The sequence below is a fragment of the Acomys minous genome (genome assembly GCF_964271855.1).
Source record: "Acomys minous genome assembly, chromosome: 6".
Lineage (NCBI taxonomy): Eukaryota > Metazoa > Chordata > Mammalia > Rodentia > Muridae > Acomys > Acomys minous.
In genome coordinates this window covers 116,145,595-116,167,702 of record NC_140487.1, presented here as the reverse complement: position 1 = coordinate 116,167,702, position 22,108 = coordinate 116,145,595, and the positions used below count along the sequence as shown (strand labels likewise).

At 52.8% G+C, this 22,108-nt stretch overlaps 1 protein-coding gene across 1 annotated transcript in view; it reads right to left on the bottom strand.

The window, feature by feature from the left end:
* Positions 1 to 7,718: 7,718 nt before the first annotated feature.
* Positions 7,719 to 22,108, bottom strand: part of UBR4 (ubiquitin protein ligase E3 component n-recognin 4) — a 114,626-nt gene continuing 100,236 nt past the window's right edge. Inside the window, exons 98-106 of the mRNA XM_084787977.1 lie at positions 21,106 to 21,324; positions 20,157 to 20,270; positions 18,627 to 18,769; positions 18,100 to 18,225; positions 16,813 to 17,007; positions 14,410 to 14,634; positions 11,425 to 11,515; positions 10,627 to 10,789; positions 7,719 to 8,110 (exon numbers count right to left, since the gene is read on the bottom strand). Of these exons, the coding sequence (XP_084644103.1) occupies positions 8,046 to 8,110; positions 10,627 to 10,789; positions 11,425 to 11,515; positions 14,410 to 14,634; positions 16,813 to 17,007; positions 18,100 to 18,225; positions 18,627 to 18,769; positions 20,157 to 20,270; positions 21,106 to 21,324 (1,341 nt within the window). The 3' untranslated portion in view covers positions 7,719 to 8,045. The remainder of the gene's footprint in view (positions 8,111 to 10,626; positions 10,790 to 11,424; positions 11,516 to 14,409; positions 14,635 to 16,812; positions 17,008 to 18,099; positions 18,226 to 18,626; positions 18,770 to 20,156; positions 20,271 to 21,105; positions 21,325 to 22,108) is intronic.

The following is a 22,108-nucleotide window of genomic DNA, read 5'->3' as shown; positions in this document are numbered from 1 at the left end:
CATGCAGCCACCCCCAGTACTAGCAGGAAGCCTCCCTCATAGGTCCCAGACTGCCTTCCCCACCAAGAACCACAATGCCGGGCTCTCTGGGCGTGGCTCCCTGCAGATCCTCCTTCATGTCTGCCTTGCTCTCCTGTGGTCTCAACTGTGCTCTCTCATGCAAGGAGCTCATCTCCAGTGCCACCTCCTTCAGGAAGTCTGCTCCTGCAGTAATCAAATGGGGTTCTCCCTCGCTTAAAGCCCCAGGCTGTCCTTCCCTCACTCAGTCCACTGGTCTCACTCTTTACATCTTATCTGCCTTGCCAGGACTGTTTTGAGAGTCAGCAGGTGGCCTGTGTGTTTGTGTGTGGGGAGGGGTCCTGCAGGTCAGCCCTGGGTCAACACCATTCACACTAAGAGACAAGCGCGGTTCATGATGGGCAGCAGGTGCTTTTCTCGTATGTATTGATCTCATGTGGCTGTCTCTTTGAGGAACCAATATCCAGAGAGGCAATTTGCTCAAGGTATCCAGCATGATGGTTGCTGGTTGCCTGACAACAAAGCTTCTCTGTAAACCACCCACTATGGGCAGGAGAGATGCTCAGCAGTTAAGAATGCTTGATGCTCTTACAAAGGACCTGAGTTCTGTTCCCAACGCCCACAACAGATGGTTCATAACTGTTAGTAACTCCAGCTCCAGAGGATCTAATACCCTCTTCTGGAATCCAGGGATACCAGCATACACATGGACATGTATGTGTGTGTGTGTGTACACATAACATATAAAATTTTTTTAAAAATTACCATCTCTGTGCCCTCATGGACACCTCCTGGGATAGGCTAGTGTCAGTGTGTAGTGATAATGCCCTTGGTCCTCCCACCTGAATTCTGGTGGTGGCCACATCCACACCTTCCTATAAAGGTCTCCCACAGCCTGGTCTACAAAGCAAGTCCAGGACAGCCTAGGCTACACCGAGAAACATGTCTCAGGTGTGTGTGTGTGTGTGTGTGTGTGTGTGTGTGTGTGTTTATGTGGTGTGGGTCTGGGAAAGTCCTATTTTTTGGGGGGTGGGTGTGGAGTGTGATCATATGACTTAGACTTAGCCAATCAGATGCACCTTTACCAGTTTAAAGCCAGAGCTAGTGGTTCAAAGCAGCAAGGCCATGGGGGGTGGGGATGGGGGAGTGTCTAGGTAGGGGTAGGAGGCAGGGCCAACCATGTCCAGTCAGTGTTGGAGCTTGTGTTGACACATCCTGCTAACAGGAAACAGAGGGAGCACACCGGTACTCCCAGCACTCTGGGAGCACAGGCAGATGGATCTATGAGCTCAAGGCTGGCCTGGTCTACAGAAGGAGTTCCAGGACATCCAAGGCTACAGAGAGAAAATCTGTCTTGAAAAACAACAGCAATAAAACCAAACCAACAATGAAACAAAAAATGGGGGAAAGACTGCTGCTGGATGACAGGAGATGGGCTGCAGACACTTGCTGCCTTTCCCATGAACAGGGGGCCTGGGAAGTAGGGTGCCTGCTCTATCTATCCCAGCAAGGACCCCCCCATTGTGGGTCTCCTGACAAAGACTAGATGGGTGAGGGCCTGCCCGTGGTACATGGGACAGCGAAGGAGCGGCTTATTGGGGCAGGGTTACCTAGGAAGGATGCACAATGCTCTGTCCCTCAGGTTGCTAAGGTGGGGCAGGGTGATGGGTGATGAGGGGAAGCCAGGCTGCCTCTCTGCTGGGCCAGCCACACCCAGGTCCACACTGCCACTGGATGGGGCTAGGCTGATGGCAAGCCCCTGCATGGCTCCTCAGCCATACCATCCAATTGTCACTACTGTGCTCCTGGCTCCCTGGGCCTGGCACTGGGAACTGCTGCAGGTGGGAGTTAGGAAGGAACCTCGGAATCAGCCTGCTTAATGAAAGGGCTTTTCACTAAGGCTACTGCCTATCTGGGTGATTTCAAATGACTCTCAAGGTCACTATGGTCCAGTTTCCCCACCTGAACAAAGCAGCTGCTAAAGCTGCTGTGAGGATTCAAGTCAGATGCAAAGCTTTCAGGCCTGGTTGACTCTGTAGGCCACAGCTGTGACTGTCACTATTACACACTGTCCTTAACAAAATTCCTGAGGGAGTCTTGGCTACATGCGCTTTAGAGATGAAGATGCACCTTCAGAGCATAGCGCTCACCTACCCAAGGCCACTCAAAACCCCTAGTTGTTTCTATAACCCATTGGAGCTCCCTTGGCCAAGATTGGCAGGCCATTTCTTTTATTTTGTTGTTTGAGACAGGGTCTCCCTACAAAGACTTGGCTGGCCTAGAACTTCCTAGTCTCCTGCCTTAGCCTCCTAAATGCCACGACTGCAAGCCTGGCTAGATAGCCTTTTCCCAAATGACCCAAGTAGCTCTTCCAGGCTTTGAGGGACACCTGTGGTGTTAGATGCACACTTGGCTTTCCCCTAAACCCCTGAAGTGTAAATGCACTCACAGGCTGTCTTGGCTCAGTCAGCCCCTTCTGGAGCAGGTGCCCCATGCTTCACGAAGCCAGGCTCTCTGGGACAACAAAAGTCACTTGTGTTCATCCCACAAGGAACTGGGACTAAAGACTGAGATCAGGTGGCAAAGATGCTCATGGATGGTGGCTGGTGGCTGGTGGGGGACCATGGAGTTAGGTCCCAGCTCTAACAGGGTGGCCCTAGTTTCCTCATCTATAAACTGGAACAACAATGGAGCTAGTTAGATGAAGCACCCCTTAAGACTTCTCAGCAGCTAATCCTCTCAACAGCGTGTTCACCAGTTGTCTGAAGCTGGGTTCTGAAGTGTCCGCCCCCACTCCCCTTTTCTTTTTCAAGACCAGAGCCCCTGAGGTATGCTCAGTTCATACATGCAGAAACAGACCCAGAGGGGTGTCTATGTAGCCTTGGCTGTCCTGGAACTCACTCTGTAGGCCAGGCTGGCCTTGAACTCTGAGATCCTCCTGCCTCTACCTTCCTAGTGCTCCAGGTTCCTTTTTATAAAAGCCCTTGGTTGGGCTACATCACCAAGGGCCCTCATGTCCTTCCAGAGTTACTAAGATGCTAACAGCCACACACAGGAGCCCATCTGCTGGCCACAGCTTCCCCAGACTAGATGCAGCTCTGCTCACCTGCCCTGGCTGGGAAAATTCATAGAGCTCAGCCCTGGAGGTGACAGTGCTGTCTCTCACCCAGACCCTCCCCAGGTTCCCATTTGACACTGGGGATCCTGATGGACACTCCAACTTACTGGGCAGCCCCGCAGAGTAATCTAGAGACCTGGTGGCTCAGTGGCTCCACAAAGGCCTCTCCTGCTGCCCCAGGGAACCGCCTCCTAGAACCCAATACTCGAGGTGCTGGTGGAAAAGCAGTGGTCACAGGGGCAAGACAGAGGTGCCACAGCCAGAATTAGGACCCTGCACTGACTCCGAAGCTCCTGAGCTTTGCAGCTGCAGGAGGCTTGCTATGAGGCATGACCTTGGACATCATCACGCCCACAAGGCATATCTGATACAGCTGGTGGACTGCTCTGTGCCTGGATGCTGCTGAGCCACAAATCTCTTCTTCCACATAGCTCTTCTCTTGCCACTGCAGGCTCCCTGCTCCTGACTGGGTTTTCCTTAGAAGCCAAGCCCCTCCCAGGGTGAAGTCATTCAAACCAGAGCCCCTGACGTATGCTCAGTTCATACATGCAGAAACAGGCCCAGAGGGGGTGAAGGTCTTGGGTTAAGGACACACAGCTAGCCCTGAACTGAGATCTGATTTCAGACTCTGACCCCCGGCAACACTGTCTTCCAGCCCTGGCCTTAAGGGCCCAAATGGGGTGGAGCAGGAGTGTGGGGTGTGCTAGAATGGGGAGAGAACCTGGGGTCTTAGTGAGGCCGTGTAACAGGATGGCTGCTGAGAGGTGTACTCCCTCCCGCCCCTACTCACAAACCAGGGCTCCTCACAGCCTTGGGTAGACATTAGCCCTTTGATATCCCATCCTGACACTCCAGGCCTGGCTACCACACATCCGCACCGTAGCTTCCAGGCAGGCATGGTTGTGCCCTAAGCCCCTGGAGCTGAGATGTGACTGAAGGGATTTTCCCCAGGTGAGAACTCATGAGCCCAATGGGCCCCAGCCAGTGTCACCATTTGAGGTATTTCTGTCAACACCTGAAGTTCAGACTTCACTCAGCTCCGTGGCTTCCATAGGCCTGTTTTCAGAGAACCAGCAGTGTCCCCTTCAGCAAGTGTGGGCAGAAGAGAACTCAGATTGGTTGCTGCACACATCCTTGCGCAGAAGCCAGAGTGGGAGCCACTGAGGCAGAAGTGACAATGAGGAGTCTATTTGCCAATAGCTTGGACACATCCAAGGGTTAGTAGTTCCCTTTTGACGGTGCCTCTGAGAGAACAGGGGCAGGATGACAGCTGTCATCAAGCAAGCCTCACTGGTAGAATGGCCAGCCTGGAGACAACCCCTTCTAAAGCCAGGAAAGGACGGAAGCGACACTGTCAGGCTGCCCGAGGTCACAGGTGACAGGGTGTCCAGCAGGGAGAGACTTACATGGAGACTGATGAGGACAGCGAGGGTGGTTGGAGTGACAAGAGCACCAGCAATAAATAGGACAGAGATATCTGAAGAAGCCCAAAGAACAACGAGCAAGAGACCCCCTCCACCCAATGAGGTGGTGGCCACTTTCCCACAGATGTTTCCTTGTCTCCACATTGTCCCGGGACCTCATCTCTGTCCTCTCTGGCTATGTCCCAGGAAGCTGCTTAAGAGGGCAGCCCCCACTCCCCTGCAGCAGGAAGTCAGGGTCTCCCACAGCCCCGTGGGTTTATAGGAGGGTGTGAGCAGTAATCTGAATTGGGCCTGGGGGCCCAGTGTAGTAAGAGGTGAGCTGAGGACACTGTACTTCAAGTGCCAGTTAATTTTCAGGACAGCACCGGCTCACCTCTGCACCCCTACCTCCTCTGCTGTCTCTCCTGTATTTCAAGTGCTGCTCCCGCCTTTTGTACCCAGGTCCCCTGTGATACGAGGTGGGTACTCACTCCCTTCCCACTCTGTCCACTATCCCCAGCCCTACAAAAAGTGTCAAAGCAAAGGGGTACAAGCTGCCAATATAGGGGCCTTCTGCTGGGCTGGCCGGAGGACAGTGCCGACAGGCTTGAGTCTCCACATGCCTGGCCCCTCATCCTGCCTCTCTGGGCTTGTTGAGTGGCAGCCAAATCTTGGTCAGAGAAGGGCGGGGCCCCACCTGAGACAGGAAGCACAGACTAGCAGAGGCAAGAATCAAACTAAACAAGCATCACCTAGGCAACTGAACTCTGCTGTGTGCACACATGCACATGTGAGTGGGACTTGTGTCCTGATACTGAGAGATACAATGGCCGACGTGTTTCCTAAGGGCTCCCACTATGTTCCATGATTGCTTTACAGCCTGCCCAGGCCCTTATAGGGCTGACTCAGGGGCCTGTGCAGTAAACTGTTGTCCTTGGCAAACATTCCCACTAGCCTCAAGGGATCAGGATAGCCAGACCCACCTGTTTCAGGCCCACCTCTGCCCTCACTGTGGCTGTCTGACCAAGTCTGACAGAACCAAGTCTGTCTCAGCTCTTCCCTTCCCTGCTGTGTATCCAGGTGGGCTGGTGGCTCCCATGGGCATAGACACACAGCCCCATCCTAATCCCAAACAGGCTCCTATACTTGGAAAGCAGGCCAGGAAGAATGTGAGGATGCTGGAGCCAGTGGCTTGAGTAGTGTGAGACACACCAATGGCCTTCCTGTGGAAAACTCTAGGGACTTGGGGCTGCAGACCTCACTAGGCCTAGCAGCTGGCCTCAATCCCACGCCTCTGGGAGGAGGGCTTGGCTGACCCTTCAGTGTTCCTGCTATGGGATGCAGGTGTGGGGAGGATGTTAACCACCCAGGCTGCTTTCTACTGTCTAGGCACCGCCGCCAAGGTCCAGCCCTGCAGACCAGCAGCTTGTCTGGGATGGTGCAGACATCTAGTTCACTTGGGCAGACATCTAGGAAAGCTGGATAAAGACATCAAGACAAACTTGGGGCATGGCCCCAAATCCCTGGGGGGCTGCAATGTGCGTTCTACTGTGGGCATGAGCATGTCTGTGCCAGCTGTCCCAGGTCAGGCTGGCTCCAGCGGACACACAGCAAATAGCTGCGGGTGTTAAAACATTCCTTGAGAACTTCAAAAAGGGAACCTACCTCTGTGAGACGTCATTATTGTTGAGCCCATGTAAAAAATGCTCACCGAGAAGAAAAGCCAGCAGCTCATCATGAGGCGTCCGCTCTGCTCTGCTCTGCCTGGCTTCTCAGCTGCCTCAGGGCAGCTTCTGACCACGGCTACAGGCCCTGAGGTGATCAGTTTTGTTTACTCCTCACTGGTCTACTCCAGTTGTCTCTGTGGGACACTGAGTGCCTGGTTTGTTACTTGCTATTAATTTGCTGCTTTGTAAGCTCACTCAAAACCAAAAGCATGGCTGTCGCAGGTCCATCTCCAGACACGACAGAACAGGCCTTTCCAAGAAATAATAAAAAGCAGGAGGACCTTGTAAAGAGCTTTGGTGACTCCCTGTCTGTAGGCGTAGGCTAACCTTCTGAAGGTGCTGTGATAATCCGAGGTATGATCACATACGGCAAGTTCCCATCTACTGGCAGCCCTGCCCCACAGGGAGCTGCTACAATTCACTCCCCACCAAGGGACAGGGTGGTGGCTGACCCTCCCCGATGCCTGAACTGCCTCTTTGGGGTCCAGTAGGACAAACAAGAGTGTGTAAGGGGGAGACTCAAAACAAACCAACAAAACAAAACAAACCAACCAAACCAATGCCAAGGTCTCCATCCTCCTTGCTGAATCCCAGAGGTACATGGGAAAGAGCTGCAGAATCAAAGCAGCTGGAAAAGCAGCCCTGGAAGGGGAGCTGTGTCTTTCCTCCAGGGCGGGCAGGCGGCCTCCTCAGCCCCAGGTGGCAGAAGCAGGAAGGGACGCCTGCTCTGGTCGTCCCAGGGCGTCTGAACAGCACCCACACAATGCACCCTTGTCCCTGTTAGGTCTGAGCAATGAGCACAACACTCCCTTGACTGAAAAGGCTCCTGGGAGGCGACATGGTGACTTGTCTGTCTGTGGAAGTCTTCCAAAGGGGACCAGAGGCACCACAGGCCCAAATGGTCTGGCCCAGGGAGTGAGCCCTGTGAACCAGACATTCAGAAGGGCTGATGTCACCCAAAGCCTCAACTGAGTGGGCCCCTGGAACAAAGGAGATGGGAACTAGCCAGCCCTTCTCCCCACTGGGTCAGCCTTTGGCGGAAGTCTGGGAAAGGTTCTTGGGGGCCCAGGAGGTAGGGAGGAGCAGGTCTCAGGGGGTCCAGAAAGCAACTTCAGAGGCACCACACCTGCCAACTGTGGTCCCAGCTGGGAACTCAGGATGCTTTTTTGGGGAAGGTGGACAGAAGAGAGGCCTAGCAGTGGGAACAGCTATTCTCACCACGGAGTCTTCCCTGGGGCCTCTCTTCTCTGCCTGGCAGCCAGCAGGAGACTGTCAAATGTTTTCAAGGCTTTTGAAGGAGATGCTGCCCATGGCCTGCTCTGCTGAGCCCTCTGTTGGCTAGAGACAAGAAACCCTCAGCCCTCCTAGAGAAGGCAAATGCAAGTCTTCCTGGCATGTCATTGCAAGGCTGTGAGCTTTGGAAAAGCACGGGGCAAGCAGCAGCCAGACCCCTTTCCAATGTGTACTAAGTCATTCATTTATTTCAAGATGTGCACACTCAAGCTGGCTGGGACAGCTCACAGCTCCTGGGTATGTAAAGGTCCTTCAATGGCCTGGGCTATAGACAACTTCATAGCCAGCGCAGCACACGTGCACACACATATACACGCGCCATAGAATAGGACGCCTACAAACCCCAAGCCACTCCGAGAAAATTGAGGGAGGGGGGGTGCTAATGCAGCATCCGTGGGGGAAATGAATGCACACGGAGGGACAAATGAGGGAGGAAGGCAAGCTAGCTTCAATCTCGTCACTGTGATCTCATGTCTGTGGGGACGGTCAGGGGATTGAGTTCAACAGGTCCTTTAGGAAGCTCTCTGGATCGGTGATTTCTGACAGAAGACCTGGAAGGCAGAGATGAATTGTGAGTGTGAGTGGCATATAGGGCCCCAGCCCCATCGAGTCACAGATGCCTCATTTACACACAGAACATACTGTGCCCAGGATGCTCCAGTACGACCATTTGCTGATTCCAGCAATGGCGGGCAGGTGACCACTGTGTGACAAACACTCTCTGGAGTAAAGGATTTCAACCTGTCGGACTTACAGCAGTGCAACTCTGAGTTTTCCTCGTTCTCTTTCTTAGACAGGCTCCCCATCCTGGACTGGCCTCAAACGCACTATGTAACTGAGGATCTCCACTGACCTTTGTGCCACCATGCCTGGTATGTGTGGTGTTGGGGACTGAACTCGGTGTCTCAAGAGGGCAAGTACTCTTGCAGTTGAGCCACAGTCCGCAACATTCCCGAGCAGTAACATGTCAACATCCTGTGTCTTTCTCCATTACCTCACCTCATTTTCTAAGACAGGTTCTCTCACTGAACCCAAAGCTCACTGCTTGGCTAGCCTGGCTGCTTGGCAAGCTCAGCTTGGGGATCCCACCGCCTACAGTGTCCCAGTGCTGGAGTTATAGCTACACCTGGTTTTTCTGGGGTGTTGGGGATCAGAACTCAGATCCTCATGCTTGCACGCCAAACACTTTCCTGGCCAAGCCACCCTCAGTCTTTGTCATCATGTTAAGCTGATCAAGCTGATAGAGCACAGGGGCTCCCTTCCTCCCTGCCTGCCAGGGGGACTAACAGAGGGCCTCCGAGTGGAAGAACCCAGGGCACCCTCGACACCCTAGCCAGGAATCTGACCTCATCAACAGCTCAAGAGACACTGAAGCTTGGGTAAAGTATGAACACCCAAGCAAGTCCTCTCTAAGCATCCGCAACAATGAGGGCGAAGCGGCCAGCCTGTTCCTCTTGGCTCTGGAAGGGGTTTTTTTCCTGGACTTGAGCAGGGCATGTCTGCAGTTTAAAGGTCTGAAGTAAGGTACAAAAGCCTGGCCTTGCCTAAGAGGCAAGAGGGCTTGCTGCTGCAGGTGCCAGGCCTGGAGGCTGGAGCGCCCCGTGTGCCGCTCACCTCTTCTCAGCAGCTCAGATTTCCATGTTACCTTGTCAGTCTCATATGATAAGCACAGAGCTGGCACTGAGGACGCAGACAAGACAAGCTCTGTGCTCTGGGTGAAGCTTAAGTCTGGGGGAAATGGTGAGCATGTTGCCTGAACAGCCAGGCTGGGAAGACAGGAATGAAGAATACGGAGCTATGAAGTAAGAGAAGGGGGTGAGCAAGGGAGCCTATGGCAGATCAGACAGGAAGGCAGACCCAAAGACACCATCCCAGGTGTCTGGGCCGTGAAGAGGAGCGTGTAGATCCCCAGCGCTGGGGAACATTAGAGCATGTGGACCTTTAGCCTGTCTCCTTCCCAGACAGAAAGATAAGAGGGACCATGAACAGCAGCGTTCATTTGGCACCATGGCCTGGGGACTTCCCCTTCATCTGTACACAGTCCCCACAGTGAGCACCAGAAAGCTGAGAAGCAGGGAGGCAGCTGACAAAGTGGAGCTGGACAGGTCCAGTTACGTCTGCTTTGGTGCAGCAGCCTTCCCTTTCTAAGACAGTGCCAGTGGAGGCTGGGACACAACAGAGCCTGGGACCCAAGAGGTGCTCTCTCTAGTCCTAGGCTGATTTTCCCAGGCCTGCCTGAGCCCAGGTCATGACCTGTTCTTATCATTTTTCAGCAATGAAATCCAAGTAAGTTTGAAAGCATTAGCAACTGAGTGACAAGTGTGTCCAAATCCGCTGTATAGGGAGAGAACGGACTTGAGGTCAGGGAGCTGTGGCACACTCAAAGGTGCTCCTTGCTGATCCGTCTCCCCACCTAAGCAGCTGTGAGGCAAGAAGACAGGAGTGCCCTTTCTCTTGTTAATTCTTTGAGCTGTCACTAAAAGTCAGAACCAGAAGGACCTTCCCACTTCCACTGTTTTAACTTCCACAGTCTCCATTAGCAGCACAACAGCTCATGTAGTAGGGGTGGGGCTGGGCACCGGAGCATGCTGCACTCAAGTTCTTGCATCTGTGGGTGGATTTTTTTTTTTTTTTTTGGTTTTTCGAGACAGGGTTTCTCTGTGTAGACTTGGCTGTCCTGGACACACTTTGTAGACCAGGCTGGCCTCGAACTCACAGCGATCCGCCTACCTCTGCCTCCCAAGTGCTGGGATTAAAGGAGTGCGCCACCACCGCCCAGCTTGTGGGTGGATTTTTTTTTCTTTTTCTTTTTTGACACAGGGTTTCTCTGTGTAGCCCTGGCTGTCCTGAAACTCTTTATGTAGACCAGGCTTTCTCTGAACTCAGAGACCCACCTGCCTCTGAAGGAAAGTGCCACTCCTCTCGGCAGTGGGCTATTTTAATGAACCCCTTTGCTATGACTGGAGGTGGTTGGCATGCACCTGGTCTGCAAAGATAATGGCCAGTTCCCAGGGCAGACTTGGGCTTTGCCCCAGAGAATCCCTACAAGAGAAAACTGTTCACTGACCTGCTGCATCGAGGAACTCTGAGAAGGTCTCCACTGGCATGAACTCCTCCTGGAAGGTTTTCAGGGCTCTGTCGGCAGCTTCGTAGATGGGCATGTCATTGTGGCGGATGTACTCAGCCAGAGAGCAGGACCAGCCGCCCTCAGTGTTACTGGTGGGCACTTTCTACAAGAATCAGTGGGACACCAGGCCAGGTGAATAATGAATGCAGCTGGCTCTCTGCCTCCAGCCAGCCCTGTGGAGAGCCCACCCAATATGGACCAGAGCCTTCTGGAAGCAAGGAAGCCTTACACCTGGGACCTATTGCCCCTCTTTAATTATGCAATGCTCTACATGATCCCACAATGTCACCCTGGGACGGCCCCACGCCTGCATTTCTAAAACCAAGATGATTGTGCTCTGGCTGGACCACTCCACTCATGATCACAGGGCTCACCCTCCACACCAACTCTCCTAAGATGTGTGGGCCCAAGCAGCTAGCAGGAAGAACATTCTACTTTAAGTGGGGCGGGCTGTGTATAGTAGATTCACACAGGGCAAAGTGTTACCACAGGCAGACAAGAGCAGGAAGGCTGTCAGTGTGCTTAGAACTTATTGCTTGGAGGGTGCATGACAAAGTGGCTTTAGCTGCCAACAGCTGGAAGTGCAGGTCTGAACTGAGGGTGCCCACCTCTCCTAAGGGCAAAGCACCCAAAGCCAGCGAGGAGCCTCGGGATGGAGTTTGGACACCATCAGGGTTTGGACGAGGATACACACACATCACACCCCTTAGAACTGGCTGGGCCCTGAAGCTTCTTTACCTTAAACATGTTATAAATGAGATCGACGAGAGCCCAGAAGAGCAGGGAAGAACGGTAGGCAGAATAGTCCTTCGCCGCCTTATCTGTCAGCCTGGAATAGCAGAGCAAAGCCCATCAGTGAGGACCCTGGAGACACTGCTTCTTGGGGATTGAAGGTTCACAGAAGCCTCCGTACATGGCCTGAGCAAAGAGCAGCTGTGGGCTGGGACTCTGGAAGCCCTGCTCCCAGGCTGCTGCATGAGCTCCCCCGCCAGTCTGAGCACTTTTCCAAAGTGGGGTAACAAACAGGAAGACACAGCTAAACACACACTCAAAAGCTCTAAGGTCAGTGCTAGGACCCTACGTTCCCTTGTACTCAGCCCCTCATCAGCTCCCAAATGAAATGCTCCTAACATTGAAGGGTAAACAAGGTTTTCTTTTCACTCAGGCTTTACCTGCTACCAGGAGTAATCTACCAGACAGCCAATCAGCCAAGCATGTGCTCTGCAGAAAACCAGCAAGCTGGTAGAAAATCAGTATTGAGTAACCGTGATGTCTAGGACCGCCCCATGCAACCACCCAGCACCTCCTAAATCCTAGGGCAATCCTGGAGTTGCTCACACACCACTTTGTCTCTAACAAGTGCCATCTGCTTTTCAGCGACTTGGCACAGGCTTGAAGGCCAGCAAGTACCTGAAACACTGGGGGCACCTCCGTCAAGGCTCACTGCATGCGGTAGACCCGCCCCCCCCCCATGTTGGCCCTGGGTCCTGCAGGGTCAGAATGGCCCCGTACAGGGAGAACTCATTCGTGGATGTGGAAAGTAAAGGGCAGAAGAACCCTTGTCATGATGTAAGGTCATTTTCTACATCGCACAACACTCTGGTACATACATATCCTATGACCAAAGACAGGTGCAGAAGGCTTAGCGCGTGCTACTCACTCAGTTGAGGGCTTGCCTACCGTGAGAAAGGCCAGTCACAGCTGCTGTCAGCAGCTATTTAACTCACAAGCCTGCCAGCCTGCAGCCTCTGCTATGTTCCCTATTGCCCACCAGCTTGGGAGGTGTGGGTGGCAAAGCTGTCAACTGTACTGAGGGTAGGGATAACTGTCCAGATACCAAGTAAGGTTTCAGTGGAAGCCTGGTCATCTTCCAGGTTAAAAAATCTGCTGAATCCATTTTGCTCAATGTTAAACACACAGAAGTCATTAGCTTCTCGAGCTATAGTTGACACAATCTCAATCTTTCTCCTCTCTTCTCTTCTTTTCTCTCCCTCCCTCCCCCCCCTCCCCCCGTGTGTGTGTGTGTGTGTGTGTGTGTGTGTGTGTGTGTGTGTGTGTGTGTGTGTGTGTGTTGGGAATTGAACTTGGGCCCTCACCTATGCTAGGTTGAGTGCTCTACCAACTGAGCTATATCCCCCAGCCCTTTAAGCTATAGTTTTACGTAACTGCTACTGTCTCCTTCCCCAGAACATACTGGACTTCAGACAGAACTTGTTGCCAGTGACATTAACCAACCACAGAATGTAGATGCCCTCTATGTGCCCTCAGCTGAGAGGCATCTCCTTGGAGGGTGCCTCAATCCCAGGCAAACCCTCAGCACCTTCCTTATCTGTCCGGCAAGCAGCAGCTTGGAGCCTGGACCACGGGCGGGCCTGGCCCTCTCTGGGGTTGTCCTGCTTTTGTAAGCATGAGTCTTGGGTGACTCTGCCCAGCTTTAATTATTTACAGCTAATTAGGAAAGGTGACTAAACTGCTACACAGAAAATGGCAACGCATGAATACAGCTCATGCTGGATGCCCTAATTAAGCTGTGACCAAATCAGCTTTTCTTCAACTGCTAGGGCAGGAATGAGTTCCACTCTCAGCTCAAAGAACAGCTCGGTGGGCTTGGGCCCACATGCTGCTGCTTGAGCCTGCCTGATAAAATGGCCATCTTGTGTGCCACAAATGCAAATCTTGCTCATTTAGAGGTGTCAGCTAAAGGACTAACCTGACTTCAAGCAGCTAGTTAACTATTAACACAAGAGTTCCTGGGATGTCCTGGGAATGACGTATTTGGTCTGGGAGCACGAATCTAACACTCACTCCTTCCCACTTGGCTCTTGGCAGAACTCGACAGGACAGCGGCAACCTGGTCACTCTGGGGACATCAAATGCTAGAGCTAATAAAGGCCCCAGGAGGACCAATTCAGGCACTACTGTCCACGGAGAATGCTGTCACGATGGCTGAAGGAGCCTCCTGCTCCCATGCTGGCTGTAACTGTGGAGATGATCCTTGAGTCTCAGCTAACACGTTCAGAGGCTATACAGGGCCACACAGGACACCTGGCACTCACTGGCACAACGGAGCCACAGGCCACACGCTGTAGTGCTGCTCTCCAGGGTAGGCAGGCACTAGTCAGGACCACTATCAGCCCAAGTACTGGCTAGATCTAGTCTGTGCCGTGACCACTGTGGTACTGTCCAGGAGCATGGGAGGAAAGCTTGGATTTCACCTTAGAAGGCTCTTTAAGATAACCCCACCTGAGACAAACTGCAATACCAAGTCAAGAAAACAGAGACCACTTCCTGTATGCACATGATTGCAGAGGTTCTGGAAGGCCTAAGGAATGCAGGGCAGATGGGACAGGAAGAAAGGAGAAGGACAAGCTTTTCGTCACTAGAAAAAAAATCCCCAGCCACAGCCACACTGAAACTTCCCTAGCTTACCCCAAAGCCAGCAAGAGCCAGAAAGTCTGGCTCCCGGGCTTAGCCTCGCTGGTCCTAACTGCCTCTCTGGATCTTTGACAAATGGAAGCTCAAGAGTCACCTTTTCAGTGGCTGAACATGAGACCCAGATGTGCTCAAGCAACTGTCAGCGAGCAGCCTAGGTGACAGACTGGAGCCAGAGCCAACAGCCAAGTCAAACGAGCACACCTTCACCAGGCATTCATGACCGACTGTGACAGCCACAATACACTGTGAAGACATCGACTGTGGCAGCTTCCCAAAGCAAGTACTGACCTGGTTGCTCCTCCTGGAGCCACTGCCCGGGCATGCGAGGCCACCAGCAGCCTGCGTAGGATCTCCACACGTGTGGCTCTCCACTGCTCAGGGGGAAGGACATGCAGGGCTAGGATGGTGAAGTAGTGGGGCCCGTCTACATCAAAGGCGCTTTCTACCCACTTCTCTTTGGGCTGCTCTAGGAAGCCTTGGAGGTTCTTCTCCTCCCGGGATGTTGCTCGGGTTCTGGAAGAAAAGAATTCCAATGGCAGTGGAGAAGGGACAGGGTGCACCAGGATGGCACCGGGCAAGCTTCTGAGTGTGTTGACTTTCCTCTTCTCAGGTGCAAGACTGTGTCACCTTAACATAGTCCCCAGAACTTCCTGGCTCTTTGGCATGGCACGGTTACCAACTGTCCAAAGTGTACTTGTCCTAATTTTTCCAGAGCTCAGGGAAGGGAGATGACTTGCTGGATAACAATAACGCTAAAGAATGGGTTCTCTGATGTAGTCAACAGTCCATCTTCTCCATGCATCCTATTGTGCAGACATGGTCTGCACTGCATGTGTCCCTGGTACCCAGGGGCCCTCTTTGGCTGTTTGCTCACGACCTTTCCTCCCTCCCTGTCACCAGCATTTTCTTTCCTGTGGGCAGTTGCTGCTTGCCTGAGCTGGGTACTGATGCACAGCACATTGACAGTCAGTCAGCCTGGCGCTGCACATGGAGTACTTCACCCAATCCACATAAGAACATGATGCAATAAGACCCACTTGTCCCAACTGTACAGCAGAGCATGCTACAGTCCTGGGAACTAAGCACAGCGCCAAGCCAAGAAGACCAGCATGAGGCCCCCAGCCTTGTTCTAGAATCTGTCATAAACTCTACTCTTTTCTGATGATAAAGTCTAGCCAATGGTCAGGACCCACACAAAGAGGCCAAGAATCTCTAGCAGGGTCCCTATAACTACTGGTGCTCGTCTATAAGAAGACAAACCACCACCACAGAGAAACCTAGTGTCCAGACTGCAGGTAGCACGGCCACAGTCACAGGCTATGAGGACATGGGAGGATGGTGCAATAATACCTTGCTTCCTTTCGTTCCTGCAAAACAAGCATGCCAGACCTAGCTGGAGCCCTAGCTGGCATTTCCATCCTTGTGGGGAACCTCAGGCTTGGGTTTGCTCACTTGAGCAGCAAACTTGCTTTTGTGGGTAAACGGCCTATCAAAGGCCCAAGAGCCTTATGACCAAGCTCATGCCACTGTCCAGTGGCTGGCAAAGGAAGCAGCCTGTGTCTGAGGAGGCTTCAGGGTCAGCCCTGCCTGCCCAAGGCAACTACAACAGAGCTGTCACCAGTTCCATCTGGCAGGGTCAATCCTGGGAAGTGTTTTCCGCACTGGTCTCTGCCTGAGCAGTTCACTCTAGCTCATGCTGCCAAGAGACATGTCTCTGCAAAACCCACAGCCTTTGTCAGGGCCCCAACAACACTGGCAATTAGCACTGCTGGGGCCTGCAGCAGGGTCCAGACAGTAGAGGGCCTGTGCTGTTGGCAATGCCAGGTGTCTCTTCTGACAGCCAGGGCATTTGGTGGATGATGTCATGTGCTGTGCAGAGCCCTGCCCTGCTTTAACAATGAAGCCTGCAGTCTCAAGGTCAGACTGTATCTCACAAGGAAAAGGGAGGAAGGGAAAACAAACTGTTGACAGGGAACGATGAGCGACTACTGCCTTGGTACCTCAACAGCATGGTAGCTTCGTGGGTAGACTGTGCCCAGTCTTCCCATGGCGGTAGCTCTGCCCACTAAAGCTATGGATCTCAGAAAGAATGATCTGCAGGTCTGCACCCAGTGAAAAAAAGCCAAACCAAAGCAACAACAACAAAAACCCCACAACCCAAAATTATAGTCACAGAAGTATCTTAACTTGCTTCTAAGCCTGGCTGTGAGTGGGACGGTTTCTGCCCCTCACAGGCCTCTTTAAAGCCATTTCGGGCCACACAGACACAAACAGCTCTTTCTTCCTGGCCACATTACTGGTCAGGTGCTTTCCCAATATTCAATACCCCTCTTATCTTTGCCAGAAGCATTACCGATGGGCCAAGAAAGCCAGTGGTCCACTCATGCAGCAGCGGCAGACCCACCAGAAGCTGCAGCTCTACTGGCTGTGTGCCCTAAGGACATGAGGAGACAATCACCTATGCTCCCTCATTTGGAAAGTAGATGCAGCAGCTTTTCCCTTCCTGATTCCTCTGAAGGCCAGCCCAAGACTAGAGGCCCCGAACTGTCCACAGTGGGGGTGGGACAGCTTTGGGAATAAGTCACCATCATTGCTATACTCTGGACAACCCTCAGAAGTGTGGAGATCTAGCTAAGCAGAGTGGTGCAGGAGTGTGAGCTAAGGAGGCTCCCGGGGCCGCACGGTACTGACGTGTTCAGGACGTAAAGCACGGTGTGAATGATGTACGGGATCAGGTGGATGTTGCTCTCTCGGCCGCCCCCGCCGGTGTCCGCACTGAATGACTGCTCCATGGCGAAGCGCAGGAAGAGCAGCTTGATGTCATGGATGTTGAGCTGGTACGTGGGTTCCCGCTGGCCCGTGCACTCCTGGAGGTAAGTGTTGTGCCTAGGGAGAAGCAGGGCCAACATGAGTCCTGGTCAGAGCTTGGGCTAGAGTGCAGAGCACTCTTTCTGGACACTGCGGCCTGCTGATTGCAGAGGGCAAGTCGGGCTATCAGGAGGATAGACCTAGGACATCGCGGCTGCTGTGACTACACGTGATGCTCTCAATGTGGGCAAGAGCCTACCACTTTGGGGGTCTTTTTTCCCTTTCATTTTTTCAAGACAGGGTTTCTCTGTATAGCTTTGGCTGTTCAGGACTCACTCTGTAGACCAGGCTGGCCTCTTAACTCAGAGATCTGCCTGCCTCTGCCTCCCCAAATGCTGGGACTACAGGCATGCACCACTGTGCCTGGCTGGGGCTCATTTCTTAACTGACAGATGTCATGGCCATAGGTGATGATACATTTTGGAGAAATGTGGAACTCACTCATTCTGGTGACAAGGTGATTTATCTTTAATGATCTTTTCACTCTCTAATATGCTGGGGCTTTTGTTTTCCCTTCCTGAATCAATATACAATCGATTCCACCTCTTACTAGCTGGATGGCCCTAGGTAAATGACTCCACCTGTGCCCCAGTTTACTCATGTGTGCAGCCACCATGGCTCTGCCACTATTACCTCAGCTGTCTGGTCTAAGTGCCAAGCACCTCATACCCCTGAGCTTTAAACCAGACTCCGAACACAGGCCTCCGAACACAGAAGACTGCAGAGAAGCTGCAGCTGCTGGAAACAGCTAGTGTACAGGCACAGAAGGAACTCCCACCCCATTCCACCCCCAGCTATTTTCATAATATAAACGTCAGAGAAATACCACACACGTGAACTTTGGGAAATTCTGGCCTAAGGCCTATGTCAGAGGTCCAGGAGGAGAGCAAATGAAAAGTTTTACATGGCACCCAAGAAACTGAGGATGCTGGTTTCACCTCAGTGGTCACCAGTCAGCCCTATGCTTAGTCTACCTGCTCAGAACAGCTCTGTGGTCAGCAAGCACAGACAGACACAGATGCCCAGTGACGTGTCCAGGAGACGGCACCACCAGGGGCCAGGCTGAGCGGATTTCTTTCATTTCCTGCTTTGACAACACTCAATACTCACCTTGCTAAACAAGTGGCGAAAGCTGATTCAGGGACATGGGGGCCCCAGACTGGAAGGAGCCCATTGCACTTTGTGTTGGCATTCTGCAGGGCAGCGCTCTCCCACTCTTCCCGGCCTCTAGCCAACCTGGATGGGGACAGGGAGGAGAGCAGGACAAGCAGCTGCAGGGACTAACCTGGCAATGAGGCACCTGGGTGCTGAGGGCTTGCCAACCACTAGCCCTGGCCCTGGGGAGAGAGCTGGCCTGTTGTAAGCGCCATGGGTAAATGTCTGCTTCACTTGGACAGACTAATTCAGGCAAGCGGGACTGTTTCCAGCAGCCTTGGCCAAGGCCAGATGGCCAAAGCCACATTTTCTCAGATGGCAAGTACAGCTTGTGGCCCTATGGGGGGGCTGAGGCAGGTGCCCTACTGCTTAGAGATCACAAAAGCAAGCTTGAAGCCAGAGTCAGTAGGCTCAGCCCCAGCAGCCCAGCCCTAAGCCATGGCCCACTCATCTGAAGCCACTCTGCCAGAGCCAAAGCCTACCTGACGGCAGCCAGATGACAGTCGTAGTGCACAATGTTGAAATGGGAAACAGTGCTGTAGCCCTGCTGCTTCCGGGGCTTGTTCTCCATCTCCTCCAAGGCTACCCGCTTGGTGAAGGTGTAAATGCCTAAGACTTTCGTGGGCTGCAAGGACAGCACAGAAAGGAGAGTAAGGAGAAGTTCCCTGCCCGGCAGTGCAAGGAGCCAATAAGACATGGAGAGCTGGGAGCCCCCTTCAGATGGGATTCAGACGGGAAAGTGGTCACTCTGGTGTGAGCATCCTTTGCTGGCACAAACTCCTGAGGCTCAATTCCTTGGGGCACTACTAAGAGGAGCTGGGACATCTAAGAGGTGATTATGAGAGCCCCACTGTGGGGTTAACAGAGAGACCCAGCAGATCCCAACATCTCACTCTTGAGCCTCCAGAACCATGAGCTAAGCCTCTGTGTGCGCGTGCGTGCACACGTGAAACACACACACACATTTCTAGAAATGGAAGCCATAGCCTTGTGGCCTTGTGCATGCTAGGGAAGCACCCCATCCCTAAACTATACTCCCACTTCTATTCTTTGTTTTGTTTTGGTTTTGGTTTTTCTTTCTTTTTTTTTCTTTTTTTTGAGACAGGGTTTCTCTCTGTGTTAGCCTTGGCCACCCCGGACTCGCTTTGTAGACCAGACTGGCCTCATTTTTTTGTTTTTCTAGACAGGGTTTTACTGTGTAGCCTTGGCTGTCCTAGACTCTCTTTGTAGACCAGGCTGGCTTCGAACTCACAGAGATCTGCCTGCCACTGCTTCCCAAGTGCTGGGATTAAAGGCGTGTACCACCACGCCCAGCTCCTACTTCTATTCTTTATATATTACTCGGGGTCAGAGCAGGCAGAGAACTAAGCCTAGGTCATCCCCTGTCTGCGCTCCATCTATCTAGAAGCGCGCAGTGTCTCCATGGCCACCTGCTTTTCAAAGCTGTTTGACAGCTATACCAACCAGGACACTTGTTCTTCTACAGCCTGGGAATAAAGCTGGGCTAAAGAGGAAGAGGTTCCTCCTGGTACGGCCAGGAGGCAAACAGGCTACCTCTCCACAGCTCCGAACAGGCGTCACCTCACTGGGCACACTTAGAAAGTGGGGCTCTAGTTGCTCAGTCGTCCTGAAGAGAAGGACTGCAGGTGACCTGAAGTGCCCAGGCCTGGGGTCAGCAGAACCTCACCTGGAATCCTGGCTTTGCTACGCACCCTTTGCACATTACCTATCAACTGGGGCCTTTACCAGGGTTTAAAGACACAACTCCCTGGTTTATAGAAAACTCTGCCCGCGTGCCCTGGCATTGACAGAGGATGCCCAAAGGTGGTCTCTTCACGTGCCAACGATGCTCATGCTCAGGTCACTTTGCCTTCCTGCCTACAAGGGCAGCAGCCAGCCCTTGTGTCAGTCTCCCAAATCATAAGCCCACGTCAGTATGTCTGTCTAGACGGAGACCCAGGCTGTGCCAGCATAGCCTGAGCATGTCAGCCACCCACTGCCCAGCAATGTACCTGGAACTTATATCCCTCCCTGCAGATGCAGCACGTGAGGCCAGGCTCCTCAATCAGCTCCTCCATCTGCTTCAGGAGTGCAGTCTTGGTCACCACCTGGCCCTTCTCGTTTGTCTGGAGGGGAATACAGAATGCATGTCCTAAGAGAATTCCCACATGCCCTCTCGACCTGGCTTGGGATGACCACACAGAGACAAAGGAATGCTGTGTGGTGAGGCGAGCCCGGCTGCTGTGCTGAGGGGTGGAACCCAGGCCTCGTTAGGCTAAGCAAGTGGCAAGCACTCTATCACGAAGCCACACTGTCTTCTGTTGAGGGAAAGCCCTGGATTCGTTCAGAAGCCACTGAAGCAGAGGAAATCATGCAGTGGGAAGCTGGCATAGTGCCATGTTGCCACTTGTTACCAAAAAAGCCCCTTCACTCTGTGCCAGCATCACTATGTCTCAGCTGCCAAGGGCTGCTGTGTTCTGATCATTTACTGTTCCCAACAAGTGTCAAACTGCTGACACACGAGTTTGCTTGTTAAGACAAGGTTCTTCCAGGGCCACCATTTCCTCCAAAGTAGGACAACAGAGCCCTCTGTGTTGTCAGACCCGCTCAAAGTCCTGTCCAGCACTTGGTAGCCATGTGCCGTGGCCAATGTGTTTCACTTTCTTTATCTGGAAATGACTATAATGACGTCAAAGCACAGGGCCACGTGAGGATTAAATACACCTTATCTGTGAAGTGCTTGCAGTGTCTTGCATGCAGCAAATCCTGGATGCATAGTATTTAGTATCTCTACTTTTACTGTCTGTACGAGCCTGCCAGGTCACTTTACCCCAGGTACCACCTGTGTGGTGTAACAGTAGCCACACCTGAAAGTGCCCCAGAACTGCTAATTCCTGCGCCTTCCTCTGTGCAGCGTTCACACCACCAAGTCCAGCACTAGTCTGCCTGTGGAGACTTTACCGTCATGCCCAGCGTTCCCAGAGCCTTCTGCCTCATGGCCATGGCCATGCGTTTCTTCTCTGCGCGGGTTTCCCTGCGGGCTGCATCAATCTTTTTGTTCACATCAGGGTGTTCTCGCAGGGCCTCCAGCAGGTTCTCAGCCAGGGTCCCAATGCCCTCGTCACTGGACACCTGCTCTAGCTTATGCAGGTTTGAGATAGAGTCTGTTCCAATCAGAACCTAAGAAAAGAGAACCAGTGAGATGTATGTATCTAGTAATGGAGCCAGCCTTCCACTGGGGCTTGGTCAAAGCCTTGGACCGTCAGCCAGTGTGCATAACCTGTCCAACTATGGAGGGAGCCTGGCACCAGGACCCAGTTAATACTTTACCATCAGCCCAAGTGCACAAGCTTGTGTCACTGGCTTCACAGTGGTCAGAGCCTGAAATTCTCTACTGCAAAAGATGCAACTGGGAGGCTTGGCTTTGCCGGTGACCTCTAACTAGTTACTCCACTCACCAGCTCCAGTGCTCTCACACGTAAAATGGGGATAATGTCAAGGCAGCAGTAAGGATGGAAAATGAGACAGAAAGTGAAGCAGTGCATTCTGCTAAAAACAGTGGGGCACCCAGCAGGGCCCATGTGGGAGCACCCTGGCCAGAAGCCCTCAATTCCCAGGAACCCCCTAAGTTCTGCATATGGATATGTGCAGCCATCAAACCTGGTGGCAGTTCTCCCAGCATGTGGGAATCGAAGTGACACACAGTTAAACAGCTCTCAACTCTGTTGTTGGCAAGGCTGATTGCCTGGTTCTATAGCACCATGTGATGGGAGCTGAGGCAGGTGCAGTTGAGAAAGGCTCTGTGGGTGGTCTCACAGCATCACTGGATGTCCCACCCGCCATCACATGTTAGTGGTAGAGTTACTGTATGCGTGGTGAAAAACTGAAAACAACAGAGTCAACTTGAGAGGTAAAGACTAAGCTGCTTGCCTCAGATCACTCACTAACTCGTAAATCCACCGGC